This window comes from Tursiops truncatus, chromosome 2, assembly GCF_011762595.2.
Source record: "Tursiops truncatus isolate mTurTru1 chromosome 2, mTurTru1.mat.Y, whole genome shotgun sequence".
In the NCBI taxonomy this organism is placed as follows: domain Eukaryota; kingdom Metazoa; phylum Chordata; class Mammalia; order Artiodactyla; family Delphinidae; genus Tursiops; species Tursiops truncatus.
The window spans coordinates 170,019,687-170,033,210 of NC_047035.1; the positions used below are offsets into that span (position 1 = coordinate 170,019,687).

A 13,524-nucleotide genomic window follows, 5' to 3' on the forward strand; every position below is an offset into this window, starting at 1 on the left:
GGGAGATTACCCTGGATTATCTGGAGGGCCCAAAGTAATAACACAGATCCTTTCATGTGAAACAAGGAGGCAGAAAACGAGAACGAGAAACACGGCAGTGTGAGAAGGACTCAGCCGAACATTGCTGGCTTTCAAAATGGAGGAGGACCATGAATCAGGGAATGTGGGCAACTTCCAGAAGCTGGAGAAAGCAAGAAAACAGATTCTTCCCCAGAGCTTCCAGAAGGAGCGCAGCTCTGCCAACACCTTGATTTTAGTCCAGTGAGACCTATTTTAGACTTGGCCTCCAGAACTCTATGATAATCAATTTGTGTTGTTCAAAGCCACGAAGTACGTGGTAATTTGTTACAGCAGCAACAGGAAAATAATACCCCAGCCAATCTAAAAAAGAAAGTGCACGTGTGCATGCACACACACACACACACACACACACACACACACACCCCACTCTCTGTCTCCTTAGCCTTACCTTACTTTTTCTCAACTTGCCACTGGCTATTCACTATAAATCCCACAAGGGTAAGTTCATGGCCATAATTCCAGGGTCAAGGACAGCACCTGCTTGAAGAAAGTTACTAACGCTCCTCTTGTCCCTGAAATTTGATTTTACTGTTTGCTAACTCTAAGCTTTATTTTCAAGTCCACTGTTCCTCAAGAGAAAATAGTTGACCCTTGAACAATGCTGGGGATTGGTTCCAGGACTCACCAAGGATACCAAAAGTGTCAGGTGCTCAAGTTCTACAGTCTGCATCTGCAGACTCAACCATCCAAGGATCCTTTAATAATGTAATATTTATTGAAATAAAATCCTCCTATAAATGGATTGGCACAGTTCAAATCCCTGTTATTCAAGGGTCAACTGCATTTTGTAAGTAAAAATGAGTTAAAGTTAACCAAAGGATGCTTTGAAGGGAAAAGACATTATGATTTAATAACATGTCACCCAAGGAGCCTGACTTAAAGGATGAAGGGTACTCAGTCCTCCCAGACAATATCTGTGCCAAAGAATGGAGGCCAGGTGGAACAAGTTGAGAACTGATTGTCAGTATGAGTTTCACCCATATCTTCACATCTGTTGATAGAAACACCTTCGTTTCCTTGCCATGTGTCTGCTTCTTACCATACATGTGGGGATTGGGACCGTAGCCCCAAAGAACTATGTTATTTCAGGTCCCCCCCAAAAAGGTCCTGAAAAATATGTCCATTAGAAATAGAAGAAAAACCTGTTTTCATCGCATTTGCAAAGACAACCTCTTCTATTGCATTTCCTTTCTAGTATTCTTTTAAAGGTTGTGCATAAACAGTTTTGATAGGTGTGTGTAAATACACCAGTCTACCACAAAGGGTTAGATATTCAAATAAGTTGGCCTGGCCAACCTCCTAGGCATGCTTTGGTCTACCAAATGTGAGGGGAAGTAGTAAATGTCAATTCCTGGCAGAAGTTTTAATAGACGATGTGCAATTTGCCACATGCCTTCCCAGTTAGAGTGACCTTGAAAGCATGTGTCAATAAGGAATCTCCATCAGCAGGGGTCTTTGGGTCACTTGAATAAGCAGAGGCTCCTCTCCAGTTCATATTAACCAGATAGTGTGAAAAAGCAATAAACCTTGTTGGTTTAAGCCAGAGATTTGGGGTTATTTGATACTACAGTAATCCCTGGGCATTCTTTGGCTTAAGAAACGTGAGGAGAAATGACTGTCAAAAAATATTCTATCCTGTGGGTCCAACGGGTTTCTTTCGTTCATGAATTCTCAGTGCCTTTTCAAGGAGACTATATATTGTAAGTCTCAAAGAAGATGTGATGGTTAATTTTGTGTGTTAACCTGACTGGATCATGAGATGCCTGGATATTTGACTAAACATTATTTCTGGATATGTCTATGAGGGCGTTTCTGGATGAAATCAGCCTTTAATTTGGTGGACTCAGTAAGGCAGTTTGCCTCCACAAACAGCTCTCTTATTCTAAAAGGCTCTAGAAACTGTCAGGTCAGACCACCAAGCCTATGTTTCTATTGATGTAGGTAGGAGCAATCTAGAATGAAAACAGGAGATACACTGCACCTTCTTATTTTTACACATATAACTGTCATTGAAAACACCCTTGGTCTTCAGTATTTTGAAGCATAAACACCTATGCGTAAATAAGTACATTTCTAAACTACTCTACCACCTACACTCAAGACAAAAGAGGAAGCAACTAAGATTGCTTTCAGTCAATACAGAACCTGAATTGTGGTTTTCCATTGTTAATCTCCATAACACTTCCGTGAACTCAATAATTTCATTTAGAAATTTTTGCATGTCTCATTTTATCTTTATTTTTCCTGATCATAAATAAATACCTGTTCATGGTTTTTACAAATAAGTAATAAATGCACTAGAAAAAGAAGAAAAAAAAAACAGTTTTAATTACATTTCCTGATAGCCTCTCATTGCATATCTCCTCTTGTACTCTTCTACAAGTTGTAGACACAATTTTGAATTTTATGTTTTTCACTTAGTTTTTTTTAAATAAATTTATTTATTGTTAGCTGCATTGGGTCTTTGTTGCGCGTGGGCTTTCTCTAGTTGCAGCGAGTGGGGGCTACTCTTTGTTGCGGTGCGTGGGCTTCTCATTGCGGTGGCTTCTCTTGTTGCAGAGCACAGGCTCTAGGTGTGTGGGCTTCATTAGTTGTGGCACACGGGCTCAGTAGTTGTGGCTTGTGGGCTCTAGAGTGTAGGCTCAGTAGTTGTGGCTCACGGGCTTAGTTGCTTGGCGGCATGTGGGATCTTCCCAGACCAGGGCTCGAACCCATGTCCCCTGCATTGGCAGGTGGATTTTTTAACCACTGTGCCACCAGGGAAGTCCTCACTTAATATTAAAACAAAAGCATTTCCCCATTTTAATCCTGATTCTTGGTAGGCTTCATTTTTTTATGGTTCTATAATACCCAATTGTGTGATTTATACCATCATTTACATGAGACACATCCATATGTAGGATGTTTGAAAATGTTATTTTTTAGTGTTATGCCCCCTTTCTTCTAAAAAAGGATCTGCAGCAACTTTAGAATTAATTTTTGAAACATATTTTCCACTGGGAATTGTAGGAAGAGAGAAGCCAGAAAAATACCAGAAAATCGTTCCTGGAAAATAAGATGTTCTGGGTGGTTAAGAGAGAGGCACCAGGACATGGGCTCAGGGTGAGTGGGGACACGGGTGTACCTAATAGATGCTGAGAGGTGAGCTGTGCCATGACGTATTATGGAAACCATGTGGTAGGAGGTGGGGGTGGCTTATGCCAGAGGCACGTGGGCAAATCGTGGGGAATGACAACAAACCGATCTGAAATGGAGCCGTAACCTGGCTGGGGGGAGTTGGCCCTGACCCAGTACACCTGGGGTAAGATGCTGTGTGTAACCTGGGCTGTGTAGGGTCCTCGCATAAACCTATTCCTGTAGCAATGGTGTGTGCCCTTCTCTCTCATCTCTACATGTCCTGTAAATCAGAGCAGATGGATACAGAGGCTTTTGCAACATCATACACAAATCTGTGGCCACATGTCAACTATCAGAGCTTAAGAATAAAATTGACCTAATGGGGCTTCCCTGGTGGCGCAGTGGTTGAGAGTCCGTCTGCCGATGCAGGGGACACGGGTTCGTGCCCCGGTCCGGGAAGATCCCACATGCCGCGGAGCCGCTGCGCCCGTGAGCCATGGCCGCTGAGCCTGCGCGTCCGGAGCCTGTGCTCCGCAACGGGAGAGGCCACAACAGTGAGAGGCCCGCGTACTGCCAAAAAAAAAAAAAAAATTGACCTAATGTTAATAAGTTAATGCTCTGCAGTGCAGTTATACTACTTTTGATTACTACAATAATGTGTTTGAAGTAAGACCTCCTTAGTTTAATGATGATCAATGAGAGGTCCCATGCCTGAATTTCAGCAAGGATATGAGAATTAGTAAGTATGATGCTTCGTTGCAAAGATTTATTCTGATTCAACATGTTTCCATTCACAGTTTTTTTTTTTTTTTTTTTTTTTGCGGTAAACGGGCCTTGCAGCACACGGGCCTCTCACTGTTGTGGCCTCTCCCGTTGCGGAGCACAGGCTCCGGACGTGCAGGCTCAGCGGCCATGGCTCACGGGCCCAGCCGCTTCGCAGCATGTGGGATCCTCCCATCTTCCCGGACCGGGGCACGAACCCCATCCCCTGCATCGGCAGGCAGACTTTCAACCACTGTGCCACCAGGGAAGCCCATCCATTCACAGTTTTCTTGCCAAACACGTTCGGAATATAGTGTTCTTTATTTAAACAATGTATAGAAGGTCTGAAGATCTGACACATTGTTTGGCCCTGTTTGGGGGCAGTAAGGTGACTTACTTAGCTTTTCAGGGATGTGTCCTTATACTTCCAGCTATTATTACATCGGACCTTCCCGTCATCTAGAGTTTAAGCCCACATGCTCATAGCAATGGCCATGCTCCATAATGCTTTTTCTTTCTTTCTTGGTTTTATTTACACGCAGTACAGTTCACTCTTGGTGATGTACAGTTTAATGAATTTTGATAAACACATACCATCGTGGATCCATCATCACGATCAAGATGCAGGAAGTTCCGTCAGCTCCCCAAATTCCCTTGGTCTTCCCCTTTGGAGACAACCCCTCTTTCCTACTCCTAATGCCTGGCAACCATTTCTATAAAGACTTATTTTTATAATCTATGCTTTACTTCTACTAAAACAATTAAAAGGGTAAATGATCACTTTGGCCAGTGTGTGTGGATCAAGAAGAATTCCTCCACTTGTAGACCTTTGGGTCTAAATCTCAGAGATCCAGGAGCTGGCCTTTCTGCAGGGCTAGAGACGAGCCCCATTCCCTCCCGGCTGGTCTGAGAGCTGCCTGGCTGAGGTCCATAACAGAGCAACACCGGTGTATTAGGTAGGATGTTTAAAGTATAAATTGCTTATTCGTGCATCACGATTTGCTTATCCACCTTAAATCCCTATAAACGTGACCCAGAATCGAAACTACTTTTCGTCTATTTTAGCGTTCCATTATACACATACACCTTGCCTGATGCACTAAAATGTTATGTGAAAATGTATTTGAACTGAATTCTGAAAATTAACTATTTTTAAAGTGCGTGCTTTTAAGAAGATCAATAATTAGTCTTTTCTCTCTCTTCCTCAAAAACCTATGTTTGTGTATCTGGATGGTGTCCATCAGGGAACTGCTTAGCTGAGCTTGTTAGAAATGTCAGCAATTCTCTTCATCAACACAACTCACAGATACAGGACTCTGTACACACAACAGGTAAAGTTTGAACTCGTACATCACACCTGGCCGGCTTCAATGCGCCAGTGCGTTTTTCTTGCCTTCGGAACATTTTCAAGGCAATTTCTTACAGTCCTCCCAGAATGCTGCAGCTGCTGCACGGATTCTTCCTGCCAAGAGCCTGGAAGCCTGTTGCATCACACACACGTCCAGCTTCTTGAAAGAATTTTGCAGATTAAGCAACAGGCGCCTAACGCTCATTCTACCCAACTAGCCGTAGAGCAGATCTGTTTCCCATTTCTAGTTGGACTTTCAAGGACTTCCGTTTTCTAATTGCTTCCTCCGGTGCTGCGAGCTGTGGGGACTGCTCCCCCTTCACTTCTCATGCCAGGACTTCGATGGCCATTGTGTTCTGTCACATGAAAGTTAGAGCCAACTGCGAGAAGCTGAGGGATGTTGGTTGCATCTGTTGGGCCAGCCTGTCAGTCATGGGAGCCATCATGAACTGCTTCTAGAATAAGTAAGCCTTCCAGCTTAAGCACCCCTGATGACTCAGCGGGATCAGTAATTAGCAGAGTAAGCTTTCTGCCCTAATCTGTGTGTGTGTGTGTATGTGTGTACATTTTTTTTTTTCATGTGTGTGTGAGAAGCAAAACTTACCCTAACTCTGGCAATATTGATTCTTAAAAGGAGCAGGTTATCTTTGGGCTGCCTTCCGCCTTTTTTTTTTTTTTTCCACTTTCAATTGAACTTACTGGAGTCCAGATATCTGCTCTCTCTGAGTTCTATCACCTTGGTGTTATCTCCTCTGTCATTTACTGGGATAGCTCTGCCCTGCATTTGCCTTTGCTTTGTTCCTGAACAAAAACTGGTTTCTTTCTGAGGAAGTTAGAAAAGCAAGACTTATGTGACCAATATGTTTCCCAACCCTCACATGAGAAAAAGGGCACACCCAATGCTATCGAAAAACAACCCTGTACCAGTCACAGCGCCAGATGCTTTAAGCTGCTTCTTATTGTGGGCTCACTCGACATGAAATGAAAAATAAAACAGACTCCTGCCCGCCCCTCCACCCCCAACAAAGGCTTCCCGGCTCCAAGCTAAAACACAATTCCGAAAAAATCTTACCATTTTAGAGCTTTGAAATACCCTAACCAAATTGTCTTCCATTTTAAGTTTTACTTTTTTCTTTCTTTCTTTTTTTTCTTTTTTTTTTTTTGAACACAAAGATGCTAAATTAAGGCCAGGCAAATGCTGGTTGTCTTTCTCAGATGATTTCCAAATCTCAATGGTACCTCCCACCTCTTCCTGTTCACTCTGTAAGTGGGTCTCTAACTGGGAGGGTTCCCAACTATTTGCCCCTCCGTGATTACTAATGCTGTGATTATTATCATCATTATCAGCACATGCAATTATCTTTCACTGCAAAAGGTTGCATTTGAGCATTTAAAACAATCAAATATTTGTGTACTCCGCTTTTGTTACCACTGTTGCAATTTGCCTTCTTATCATTCCAAAGATGGACTGTCTGTTTCATTGTCTCATTCACCCTTCTTCTAGCTGGAGAGCTGTAACCTAGGAGTTTTTATGTAATCCACACATGGGTTTGGAAAATGTAGGAAGAAGAAAAACAATGAACCTTGGAGTAGATTGAGAAAGGAGAGGCATGAATTTGGCAGACGTGATGTTCTACATTGAAGACGTGGGGCACAGTTTAAAGGCAAAAGTGGAAGAAATCAGTTTGGTGAAGGGGGTATTTTATTTTAGTGAGGTAAGAAGGAAAGCCAGGAGGGAGCTGAGAGAAGGACATTTTTGGAACCACTTGATTTTGTGCAGAGCAGGAAAATTATCTACCCTTTTCCCTCCCCACCACCATATGCTTCCTGAAAGTTTTCTTTTTTCATACTTGAAAGGACCACAGATTTTAATAGTATTCATACATTTGAAGTGCTAGGCAATTCCCAGCTTCCTCTATTTTTGCATTTATGGTAAGTAATTTTTAAAATCCAGGTTATAGGATAAAGTAAAAATAAAATAAATGACTACTATTTAATGAAAAATATTTCAAACGCAAAGGCAGAAAGAAAAAAAAAAAAGGCAGTTGACCTTAAATAAACTAAGGTTCAAGATCACAACCAGATTCAGGGTCTAAATTATAGGCCAGTCTCCCCTAGTGTCTAGGCTGAGAGAGTTTAGTAAGTTACCACAGCGAGCATTAATTTACAGACACCCCCAGGGCCTGAACAAGTTGAAACAACATCATTAAAAGGTCAAATTTACTTAGAATGTCTCAAATTCAGATGTAATAGTAAAAGCAGACAGGGTGGAAGACAGAGACAGTCATGGCTCTCTGTACAAAGGTATATTTGTAATGTGATCTATATTGATGCCCCACGCATCACACTCTATTATGTGCTTCTCAGTTTGCGGGTGTCCAGCACTCAGAGCCCCTACTTTGTCAAGCAGAGAAATTTTCTTCCTCTTTGGGGGAAACCTGCACGTTGCTGCCCATGGGCAGAGGGTAGGACAAGAGGCAGCTGAGGGGGCATATACAACCCATCTTTCCCACCAAGACAAAGGCTGTCTCTACGACCTCTGATTTCCACAACCTTCTGCCCAAACTGCTTTCCCCTTTCAGATCTTCTCTGGAGGGTCATTTTAACTGGAACCTGTGAAGGTAACTTTGGGGTGGGGGAGTGGAGGAGGGGGAGGGGAGGGGAGCGGTGCCTCAGCTCCATAGGATCCAACCTTGAACTTGCAGTCTGTTAGGACCAGCCCTGCATCTATTGTTTATGATTGTGTGGTCTTGGATGTATCTTTTTTTTTTTATTATTATTTTATTTTTGGCTGTGTTGGGTCTTCATTTCTGCGCGAGGGCTTTCATCGCGGTGCGCGGGCCTCTCACTGTCGCGGGCCCTCTTGCTGCAGAGCACAGGCTCCAGACGCACAGGCTCAGTAGTTGTGGCTCACGGGCCTAGTTGCTCCGCGGCATGTGGGATGTTCCCAGACCAGGGCTCGAACCCGTGTCCCCTGCATTAGCAAGCAGATTCTCAACCACCGCGCCACCAGGGAAGCCCTTGGATGTATCTTTTAAACACCTTTGATGTCTGTTGCCTTACTCATAAAATGGGTTTTACATGGTCATTTTGTTGTATGGATTAGAAATAATGTGTATAAGTGACTGGCACATAGCAGGTGATGAATAAATGCAACACATCTGGTAGTATTGCCTGCAACACCCAGAGCCAGAATGCCTCTGTTTCTGCTTTTCATCTTTGGTTCCAAGATCATACTCTGCTCACAGAACCGACACTTGAACTGGAAATAGCTCTACAGGCTCCTGCTGTCCCTCCCTTCCTTTCACAGCTTTGCAGCAAACGGCATTCACTGGCAATTCCACCGTCTTGTGGCTCATGGATAAGGTCTTTGGTAGAAATGATGTGTATGTAGTGTGCTGGCCCCCACTCAATAGCAAACCCCTGAGCCACAGTCCTCTGATTCCTATTCCCCCACCCATTCTCAGGCCATTCCCAGTAGCAGCCAAGGTTCCTGGGCCCACAGTACCCCCTGATGGCTAAATGGGGAACTTTCTTTTCTCAGTCATTCTTCTCTCTCTGAAACTCGCCCAGGCTTTCACTGTTCACTGCTTTCTTCATTCCGTCATAGACCATTCATTTCTTACAAATGTTGTGTGGTCTCCTATGCCTTGCTTTTTTTTTTTTTTTTTTTTCATTTCTTGCTCAATTATTTCAGAAACATCTATCTCCCTCCCTGGTTCCCTCACTTTGTTCCACTTAATGAACCCTCAAGTTACGGCGATTATGGTTGCAAGTATAAAATAGTAGGATGAATGCATCTCTCAAGAGAAAAACCCCAGGGAATTCCCTGGTGGTCCAGGGGTTAGGACTCCATGCTTCCACTGCAGGGGACATGGGTTCGATCCCTGATCGGGGAACTAAGATCCTGCATGCCGTGAGGAAAAAAAAAAAAAAAAGAAAAAAAAACCCCATCCATTTAGGAGTAAAATAAGACATAGTTGTAGAACCAGCAGCATTAATCTCGAAAGCCCTTTGCAACATCCAGATGTCTTCCTGAGAACCTGTGCAGAAGGTGTCATCTACCCCCCTTTCTCCAAGGAACACTGATATTTTCTCAACACTCATTATTTTCCTATTTAGTTAATCGCCAGAATTGTACTAGTTTGTCCCCTACTGTTTCATTGCAAATATGACTCAGCTACAGTAAGGGTTAAGTGCATTCCTATGGGTTATTCTGGAAACCAAAGCACAATCTTTCAGCATTAGTTCTCTGTGGGAAACTGAATTCAAAGCTCCGAACAGTTGCTTTAGAATGAACTTTTGGGAAATGCTGCCTATTGTAATTTAACACTGGAGAGTTTTGGTTGGGAGTGGTCAGTTTTCAATAATTCATATTGATGTCTGTATTCTCTGGTTTTCATTTGTTGAACGGTGACATCTACTGGGATTAGTACTTAGAAAGGTATTCAGGTGTGACTTATCTTATCTGGATAAGATATTGACTCTTCCTTATCAAAGAGAAAATATACTAACCAGATCCTGATTTGATATGTTGATATGTTATGGGACTATTCTAGAAGGTTATTAAATTCATGTCCATGACTATAGATTGACTGTTGGTAAAAATACATCAAATGTCTCAAAATGCAAATGCTAATTTCCCTTAGCTTAAATTCAAATATGCCAACAATTTATGTTTTTATTTATCAAGGCTTACATTTAAAATACTTTTTAAAATACAAATGATTTTGATGTGGATTAGTAAAATACCTTTAACTTTATGCTTAATTGTTCTGATTTAGGAAATTTATTCTCAAGCTAGAGCTCAGTAATTAGAAGCATCTAAAGTCCTGATTCAACAACAAATTGAAAGATTTCTTTCACAAATTAATATCAAGTGGCTGAATTAGTCATAAAATGGTAAATGAGCTGCTGTGACCATATATAGACACATATGAAAAACATAATTTTAAAGTGTTTTCATAAAATATTTCCTAGTTTGGTCATAATTCAAGCTAATGCTTGCATAGGAGTTTTTTCTTTGAAATGATTCCCATATACTTAGAATTGAAACTATTTTCTCCTTTAAAATAAAAACTGCAAATCAGTTAAAGTAACAGGTAAATAACACCCATCCAATTTCATCAAAATTCTGTGAAAACTGATGTTCTACATAAATTCTAAATTCATACTAATGTAACAATAATGAAGAATATATCATAAAATAGCTGTGTGGTGCAAAAGGTATTTTAATTGATTGTTCATCAAAGAACATTATTTGAGTTGACACATTCACATTTTTCTGAAAAGAGGTATTTGCTTCCTGATAATACATACCTTTTGAATTCATAACGTTTTGGAGGTACAGATTAAAACATTCAGTGTTAACGTTTTTGAAAGCATTAAGTTTAAATTGTTTTCTCAAGACCCAAGGAGAAAACACCAGAGGAAACATAAACAGCCTGAATTGTTTAAAATGTATTTTCCCTTTAATTAAATAAGAAACATCTGTCCAGGGATTTTGGAAATGAATGTAATCCATCCACACTCTGCCTGTACTAGTTTGCATCCAATGTCCAATATTTTGAAAGAAAACTCTGTCTTTCTGTAAAGAATTAAACAGCAACATGGAGTGATATCTGGGTCTGTAGCAGCTGACTCTTGCCTCCAGAGCTTGGGCACTGTTAATGCTAAGGATCTGTCTTTTCCCAGATTTGTCCTTGGGAAGTAACCAAATTCTCTCCGGAATCAAGGTTAGGGTATAACATCTGCCTTTCTCCAAACCATCCACTCCCCCTGAAAATGCTTATTTCGGAAGAGTAAGGGAACAGAAGTTACCAGGATGCGCCCAAAAACCCACGCTCAAAATACCGTTCCCCCTCTGGGGTGCACTCAACATTTTCCTCCCCTTCACTCCGGCTTTAAAAAGCTGATTTCTCTAGGGACCTGCGCTGCCCACAACACAGACCCATCAGACAGGCCACGTGAGCACAAAGAAAGTGGACAGTTGACTCCAGGATGGCTGTGGCTCTTTGAAACCAGGACTCACAGTTGAGAATGACAAATATCACTTACTGGTGTTGTCAAACGGTATCTGCCTGCACTGCACGGACCCCTCGGCGGGCCAAGGACAGTAGTAGACGGCTCCCCCTTCCACGATGTCTGGCTGGCTAGTGTTGGCTTTGGGCGCTCCCACCAAGACACTCGCTCTGCGAAAAGGGTTGGAGAGGAATTACTCCTTGGGAATCATAAACGTGAGCGCAGGCGACGCAGTCTCTGGAGCAGCCTGCCCACGGAGACTAGGGTCGGGGTCAAGGGCAGAAACGTGTTTAGGATGGAGACCGACTGTCAAACCTGATTTCCTCGCGGAAACCTATGGGCGTCTGAAACCTGGTTTGGAAGAGGGTGCAAATAGTCCTAATTCTTCTCTAGGTGGAGCTATGTATATAGTGAGTTGAGGGAAGAGGGGCGGGCGGGGATGGGGGGGAATAGCCAAGGACAGAGCCCAGCTGCTTGTAGCAGACAGCACTTGCGCCCAGACCCTTAACGGTTACAGGCTACGTATAAACAGACCATGTTGCGGTCGTGGTTTTCACTGGCTTGAGTCCGCTCGGTCCCGTTTCCCCCTTTGTACGATGCTGAAGTCTTTGTCTCGGGACCTCCCCGGGACCTTCGGATTCTAGGCAAGCGGCATGTCCCTAGCTCAAAGTTCACAAGGCACATCTAGCATGGAAGGCGAGAGAAGAGGCTGGTGGCGGGGAGCCGGACGGGACCCCCAGCGGGCAGCGCGATGGGCTCTCACGATCGCCTGCCATCAGGCTGCGGGGACAGGCGCGGGTCCCCCGGCAGAGGGGCAGGGACCCATCCTGGGGCGGGGTGGGCCCGCGCGCGCGGGGAAACTTACGTGCGAGCGGCAGGTACGTGGAAGTCCACCGCGTAGCCGAAGTAGCTGCCCTCGGGGCCGCCGTACACCGTGAGCTGGTCCACGTCCAAGTTGAACGCCTGCGAGGCGGGCGACCACAGCACCACCAGCGCGGCCGAGAAGCAGCAGAGGGGCGCGAGGGGCGGCGCCCGGTTGCCCCGGGGACCGCGGCGGGCCCGGGCGGACATCGCCCTCCGCCCGGCCGGTGCTCACCGGACGGCGGGAGCCGAAGACCCCGGCTGGGGAACGGCGGGCGTGACGGCTGGCGGTCCCCGATGCCTGCGGCCCGGGTCGGTGCGCGCGGCGCGTCCGCGGTGACAGCCCCGGGCGATCCTCCGCGCGTCCCTTGCGGTCTGCCGGCCGCCTGGTCCCGCGGCTCGGGGGGCTGGCGGAGGGGATCCGAGCCCTCCTCTGGCAGCGGGAGGGGCCGCGGCGCGGTCGGGGCGTCTCCTAGCGGCGCGTCAGCGCACTGCGGACCGGAGTCCGCGACTCCCTCGCCGCCCTCGGCTCCGCTGGCGGCCGGCTCCTGTTTCGGCCGCCCGGCTTTTTTACATCTCAAGAACGATCTGAGCCTCACACAGGCCAAGTCAAGCCATTGCTTTTGGAAGCCGATCTCCCCCCTCCCCTGGCCCCCGCCGCATGGGGCGAGGGTTTACTCCAGTGTCTCCCAAATGGAAGACTGTGAAAGCGTACCCCAGCACGAGGGACGAGGCCAGACCAAGCGGGATCTTTGCATCACCTCTACAGCCTGAAGACCCTTTCAGGGTCGATGTGCGTTTGTACAGTCCTCTCCTTCCCCACCTCTACCCGACCTCCCTGCCGAGGTAACTGATAAACAGAGCAATCCTGGAGATTTTATTTAGGTCTTTCTCAAAGGCACGTGGCACACGTTAAATGACTCGGCCCTATATGTCCTTAACCCTGTGTAATTGTGGTGAAGACTGGCAAAGGTGGGAATGTCGGAATTTCCAGTTTACCCCCAGCAGGGGTCGAGGGTGTAGGTTGGAGTCAGCGGGAGTTCAAACTTCAGTTCCAATCCACCACCGGTGTTACTGATCTCTTTCTGTGTCTTCTGCTTGGGGTAGGGAGTGAGGGATGAGTAGGGGGGAAGGCAGAGGAGAACCGTGACGTAGAAGCCCTTACATAACATGTGGTCTTCCAGGGAAACAGGACTGATGGGGAAAGAGAGCTGCTATTAAGCGTTAAACAGGGTGGTGCTGGGGTTATATAGGTATAGAGACGGGAGAGGTGCGTAGGGTCTACAGTATTTTAAGGAGATGTGTTGGTAGATTTCAACAGAAATTTGAATATG

At 45.0% G+C, this 13,524-nt stretch overlaps 1 protein-coding gene across 5 annotated transcripts in view; it reads right to left on the reverse strand.

Annotated features, from left to right (window-relative positions):
* Positions 1–12,796, reverse strand: part of ITGA8 (integrin subunit alpha 8) — a 179,736-nt gene extending 166,940 nt beyond the window's left edge. Inside the window, exons 1-2 of one of the 5 annotated variants that reach the window (XM_033852479.2) lie at positions 12,195–12,796; positions 11,366–11,499 (exon numbers count right to left, since the gene is read on the reverse strand). In XM_033852479.2, coding sequence (XP_033708370.1) covers positions 11,366–11,499; positions 12,195–12,400 — 340 coding nt within the window. In that variant the 5' untranslated portion in view covers positions 12,401–12,796. The remainder of the gene's footprint in view (positions 1–11,365; positions 11,500–12,194) is intronic. The other 4 variants (XM_073801692.1, XM_073801693.1, XM_033852478.2 and 1 more) reach the window with 4 other exon arrangements.
* Between the last annotated feature and the right edge of the window lie 728 nt (positions 12,797–13,524).